The 6387-nt window shown below is 38.6% G+C and overlaps 1 protein-coding gene across 6 annotated transcripts in view; it reads right to left on the bottom strand.

Annotated features, from left to right (window-relative positions):
* dop1a (DOP1 leucine zipper like protein A) overlaps nucleotides 1–6040 on the bottom strand; it is a 30844-nt gene extending 24804 nt beyond the window's left edge. For 3 of the 6 annotated variants that reach the window (XM_007565063.2, XM_007565517.2, XM_016679953.1), the window contains exons 1-4: nucleotides 5684–6040; nucleotides 2190–2386; nucleotides 1931–2112; nucleotides 1657–1827 (exon numbers count right to left, since the gene is read on the bottom strand). In XM_007565063.2, coding sequence (XP_007565125.1) covers nucleotides 1657–1827; nucleotides 1931–2112; nucleotides 2190–2327 — 491 coding nt within the window. In that variant the 5' untranslated portion in view covers nucleotides 2328–2386; nucleotides 5684–6040. The remainder of the gene's footprint in view (nucleotides 1–1656; nucleotides 1828–1930; nucleotides 2113–2189; nucleotides 2387–5683) is intronic. The other 3 variants (XM_007565442.2, XM_007565361.2, XM_007565281.2) reach the window with 1 other exon arrangement.
* Between the last annotated feature and the right edge of the window lie 347 nt (nucleotides 6041–6387).

The following is a 6387-nucleotide window of genomic DNA, read 5'->3' as shown; positions in this document are numbered from 1 at the left end:
TTATACAATTTTATTTAATTAAAAAAAAATGTGGAGGGCCCCCGGCTGGTCAGGTGCCCTTGGAATTGTCCTAACTTTTCCCCCCTATACGACGCCACGGGCGTAAACCTTATTCTTATCCTAACCCTGTCCCTAACCATTACATCCTTAACACTAACCAAAACTCAATTCACACCTTAGTCCTAAATCTAACCCCTGACCAGGCTTCGGTCCCCACAAGGAGCAATTGGTCCCCACAACATAGTATGTGTCAGCAAAATCGTCCCCACAAGATATTACAAACAAACGTGTACACACACACAGAGACGATGACACCAGCTCTAAACGGGAAACGATCCACAGAGGGAGACTTGGCAGTGAAATTGTTGTTCCACTCACCAGGTTTAAAACAATATTTCTGCACAAGCTAGAGTAAAATGGGATTTGAAATAAATTAATTTGGAAGCAAATAATTGTAATATATTCCTTAACTTGTAAGTCACTACCTCTTAGACTTTGAACACTGCAGTGTGGCCAATATGCAGCCTGTTACCAACAGGTTTCAAAAGGCTGGAGTGCTGCGTGACTAAGAGGACGGAACAAACTCAAGATCGAATTTGCCTCGAGACGAAAGTGAGAGTGACTGAGGAAGCGTGTGTGAGGTTGCTCAATTCCAATACTGAAGAAGAGGAAGATGAGCCTAGTGGATGTAGTGCACAGGAGGAAGATGAAGATGGAGATCAATGACTTCACCTGGTAGGCCACTGTATTGTATTTTTGAAGCTGCTGTGCTACAGGCGTTGTTTGGAAAAAGTAAAACAAATAAATAAATAAAATCTCTCTGTGTAAATATCTCATTTTACCACCTTATAGACAAGTGAAGGCCATTCATGTACAATTTTTTAATTCTGTACAATTTTAGTGGAACCGGCTTCTATTCAGGTGTGCTCAATAGTCTGGAAATTCATTTCAAAGCACATTTTAAAAAATATTATGAAAAAAATTTAAATGCCTCCTCTGTGTGGAAAGTAAAATTGCTCACAATCTTCTATTACAAGGCCAGAATTTAGGCAATCTTTTTTCAGTCACACATTGCCAGAGGTGTAACATTTCTGTCCGTATGATTTGACCTCAGTTTTAAATCATCAGATTATTACTTAAGGAATAATAATATATAAACAATGTTTTGGAAAAAAGACATATGCTGTTGCCAGAAATGCAGAGCTGCTTGGTCCACAATGACATTCCTGGTACTGGAGCGCCCTCTAGTGTCTAGCCAGATTTCACTTTAAAATAACAGAAAAAAAAGTCTTACGTCAAGACTTAAAGTGACCGACTTGTGTGCATTTTCAAAGCACATAGTGCCATTTCATAGCACAATCAAATAAGTATGTTACGGCGCCAGGTGCGCTCAGGCGTTTTGCACAGCTGAATGGTTGCCATGCTAAATTAAATGATTTCTCAAATATGCATCAAAAGAGTCAAATTAACACTCCTGCTATGCTTTGATGAGGGAATAACATTATGGGATGATGTAAACCTCAAAAAAGTCAATTTTCACAATATTTCACATTCTTTTATTTCCACCCAGTGCGCCAAGAGATCCCCTCCAAATAGTTTTCTCCTTGGTGTGCGCTCATTCTTACTGTTGTTGCAGCAGCACTTCTCTTTTCCTACCTGTCGTAATACTCTGAACCTTCCTCCAGACCAGGCAGGACGCCGGTCAGTAAGCCCTGCAGGCCTGGTTTGAGAGTCTTCCCCAGGGGCAAGTAGTAGGTTTCATAGAGCCCCAGCAACACAGGCTTCACAGACATAGCAGCGTTGGAGAGTAGTGGGAAGAGTCCCGAGCTGCAGCGACAACAACCAGAACCAGAACAGAACCGACATTAACTTCTGAAATATTTTGACAAAAAAAAAAGTTAGAGTTAGTTCTGGCTGGGATCAGGTTTACCTGTACAGAAAGAGGTCTTTGGCCAGCCTCTTGGGCCCAATGATCTTGAAAATGATCTCGTAGGTCTCCAAGGCCTTCCGGTGGACGCCGCTGGGCAGGGCCGGGTGGAGGCACTGGGCCAGCCGTTTGCCTATTGTCAGCTTTTTGGGGACAACCTGATATTTTGCATTGTTCTGCAAAACCTGGAAAGAGACAAAACTATGTCAGTCTGTGAAGTTGTTTAGAGAAATCGCTTGCTGAGGTCCTGCTTCACTCTGACCTTGTTGAGCTTGCCCAGTGCGGAGATGAGGTCGGCCCACTCGCTGGAGTACTCAAAGTTCTTGAGGGCTTTGTCCACTGCTGCCACATAGTTCCTGTACTTTGAGTCGCTGAGCAGCTCCACTTCCTCTGCATTCATTCTCCCGGCTGGTTTTTACGCTCACGCAACAACTCAAGCCATTCATAGAAACATCAACCCTGCAACGGCAGGATATTTTTGAAACAAATCAAAACGATTAGGAAACACTGCTTGCACAATTCTTTGAGGCTGGTGCAAACCCTCCCCCCCCCCCCCCCCCAAAAAAAAAACCCCAGATACTTATCAGAACAGGATGGGGTAATAAATATTTTAACCGACGTTTGATGCAAGCAACTCTTATCTCATTTCCTTATTTCCTTTAGTCAGTTTTTAAAGTCTGGAAATGAAACATTTATTTGGTCAGAACGTTGCATCTATTCCTCCTACAACCTGACATCTCTGGAGAACAACTATTAAAAGGATTTGGCTCCTCTGATTCAGACTCGTTTTCCTCTGTTCAACGGGTTTAGAAACTAAGAGCTTCAACATCAAATGAGCTGCGATGCTGTGGAGTTTTGGGTTAACATGGCTGAATAAAACTAACCCCATCTCTAGACCATGGAGCTACACTGAAGACATTAAATGCTGTTAAATATGCCTGGCCTATGTTTGTTTTTTTTTTGTTTTTTTTAATAAATCCAACTTTTAGTTTACCATGGAGTTACAGTAGTTTTGGGTTTTTCATTATAGTTTTTTTGTGTGTGACTTTTTGTTTGTCTAATTCAGTTAGTTCCAATTAGTTTTTAGAGTGTGTTTGTTAGTTTTCAAACGCACTCTAAAAACTAATTGGTTTTTATTTGCTGGTAGTTAAATATTGTTTAGTTTTACTTTAGTTTTTAGTAGTTATAGTAGTTGTTTTAGTTTTTTCATACTTTGGTTAATTTTAAGGTGCAGAATTCAAAAATGTCAAAGTATCATATTGTGATTATTAAGATTATACATCCATTGGGTAATGGATACTCAGCAGAAGATATAGTTTTCAAAAAATATATATTCAATTATTGCTGAACAAGCAACTGACTCTGGAGTTTTCTCCCAGCTTTTACTGCTGCCATGTTGTGGACTAGCGTAGCATAGCCGCCAGGAGGAGAATGGAGCGCTGTAATTTGCCGACAACTGATGTAAATTGTTTGTATGGAGGTGTGTGTGTGTGTGTGTGTGTGTGTGTGTGTGTGTGTATGTGTGTGTGTGGACGGGAACAACAAACAATTTCACATCAGTTTTAAAGGCTAATAAATAGATTCCAAAACACAAAAATGAAGAATAATTTAAAAACATTTTTGTTAGTTTTATAAACACACAATATGGTTACAGTTAGCTATAGTTTATCAATTTTATTTATTTCAGTTAAACATGTTCTGTCAAATTTCAGTTTTCATTTTGTTGGTTTTAGTTAACTATTATAATTTTTCATACTATTCATGTCATATCAGTTAAAATGTGTGGTTCACCGATGACGATTCTCAAATTACTTTATTTTTTCATAGGTAAAGTGAAACCTCCTTTTTCTAGATTTAAAACTGAATACCACTCATTTTTAATAACAAAAACAAAAGATACACTGAGTGGGCTTCAGGGTTTACCAATACCGATTTCTGATTTTCTTTGATTTTTTCAGTAATTGATAATCATCAATTATTGCTCATCAGAGCAAAAAGTATTGGGTAAGCAAGTTTGATTTTCTATTGGATTTTCTTTAAGCCACCTGGAGTCAAGATTTTATACAAGCCAGCCTTAATATTTGAAGAAATGTCCCATACAACATAGAACTTGGACCCACTGCCATTCTCCATAGTTTGCAGCTTCTGCAATAATTCTGAGTGAATGTCAGACCACCTTCATTTAAAAACGTTCGAACTTCATTTTACGGGAAAAAGCCTGACTCAGGTCAGGCCAGAGCTATGAAAATCTATTTTTTTCCCACCCATTTCAAAAAATAAAATTAAAAGATAAAAAAAAGATCTAAACATTGAAAAAATAATATATATATTGTTAATATATTTTAAGGACCGCATATTTTCACATTGTAGAAAATCTGACAATAATTCATCTTATGAATTACTTGTAGACATTGCAGTAACACTACATTATAATTATTAACTTCAGTTCATGACATGACGTTTACTATGGTGTTGAAAGTTGTTCCTGTTATTATAGAAAGGTTTTGAATAAAATGCAGCTTTAACGGCTGATAAACCTTACAGCACATCGAGACTGAACGCTTGAACGAAGCAGACTGACCCCAGCATCAAGTCGGTTACCCCAGACACTGACTCCATCATCAGGTCATTGAAGTAACTTTGACTCATCAGATCAGCGCTTGCCTGATTCACTTTATACGGTGCCAAATTTATCCTCAGACTCCTGCTCTTAGAGGTTCGAAGTGGATGACAGAGTGGCCCAATGCGTCAAGGTTTAACAATTTATGATGCGAGTTCATCAGCTGGTTCAGTTTCATTGTTGCCACCTTTCCATTACAGTCCAGTCATGATCAAAATCAAATGCTTGGCCATATTAAAAACACAGCTTGGATATAAAGTATGGCTTCCCACAGCTGGATGTTCCAAAATTCAATGTTTTTAAAAAGCACACCAAAGGAAAACAAAGAAAAGGAAACTTGCTGATTCTGTGTTGCTTCATCACATACTTTTTGTGATGAAGCAACACACTGTAACGGTAGCAGGTGATGTGTGGCAATAATGCAGGAGACCATCTTGTAATGATCACTAAAGAAACTTATTAATAATAAATCTACAGAACGTGCTTATAGCACTTGTACTTGTTTTTTTGGAGGGTAGATTTTTATCCTGACTAAATAACAATTTACAACATATCACAGCAAACTGATAAGCTGTCCATGGTGCCCTGCTTTAAACCTTCGTGCCTTGCTGTAAGGATCCTGAGAGGCTTCTATCAGATCATGTCCTCCAGTCAGGTTTAATGGCTGGTTCAAGTTTCACCGTTTCCTGGACACGATTCATTCACCTGAAAGTCTGCCTCGTGATTGGCTGCTTCGTGGCTTAACAGGTTTATGTGATGAAGTGGCTGAAGCGCGAGAACAAATAACAGTCACGAGAATGGAGACTTAAAAAAAAAACATTTAATAATATAAAACCTTGTCAAATATTAGTTTGTAACAGGTGGAAACTTTCAGTTTGTGTGTGACGAAAATATGAGGACTATCAACAATAACAACTTAGGTGAAGCAGTGTTTTAACATGGAGAACACGATAAATAAAAAAACATATTTCATGAATATCATTGACCTGTCTCTATGGGTTTTTATTAAGAATGCTATATTAGAGAAGGAGTACTGTAACACCCTGGCTAACAGCTCTCTAACTGTCACGAGCTGGATGAGCTAATTCACCGTGCGCAGGTTAATGTGATAAAAATAGTCTTATAGAAAGCCTTACCGTTTCCAGACGAAGGACCGTCATTCAACTACGTATCCAAAACGATAAACGAAAACGGATGACAACATCAGAAATGTGTCATAGCTAGCTGTTTAGCTACAGATTGTTTAAAAGCTGGGCCCGTTCCGATGACACCCGTTCATCCAGTCCAGGTCCTTTGAAGGAAATATTCTGTCAACAGGAAATGAATGACTCTATCCTACATATTCCTGCCCGGCTTCATACAATCCCGCTGTTTGTAAATAAACTGAGGCGAACGTAGACCTGCCATCGCTACAGGCACAAAGCTAAACGATTGACAGCTCCCAGACTGCACTGCAGATACGTCCGCCTGCTCTTCCACCTATCCGCTCCTGCTGTAAAGTCACCACACAAATTCATAAACTACATCCGATACCTTCAAAATGAAAGCTCGACGGGTTGACTCGTTTGTAGAGTGAGTTCCGTGCATAATGTGTTATGCTAATACCACAAAACCATAAGGGATCATATCTATCAGCCAATAGAGAAATAAACAGTCACATAAAGGGATTAATAAACAAATACATCACAAAAACTTAAAATAGGATTTTAAACTGTTGTTATACAATGTGGTGTACATCGTATCATATTTATTTCTTTAGTTATTTCTATTTATATGCCAATTTTCATTTATTCCGTTCGATATAATTTATTTCATTTTGTAGAGATATTCAAAGTAAAGC

The sequence above is a fragment of the Poecilia formosa genome, unplaced genomic scaffold (assembly GCF_000485575.1).
Source record: "Poecilia formosa unplaced genomic scaffold, Poecilia_formosa-5.1.2 Scaffold0, whole genome shotgun sequence".
NCBI lineage: Eukaryota > Metazoa > Chordata > Actinopteri > Cyprinodontiformes > Poeciliidae > Poecilia > Poecilia formosa.
This window is presented reverse-complemented; position numbering and strand designations above follow the sequence as displayed.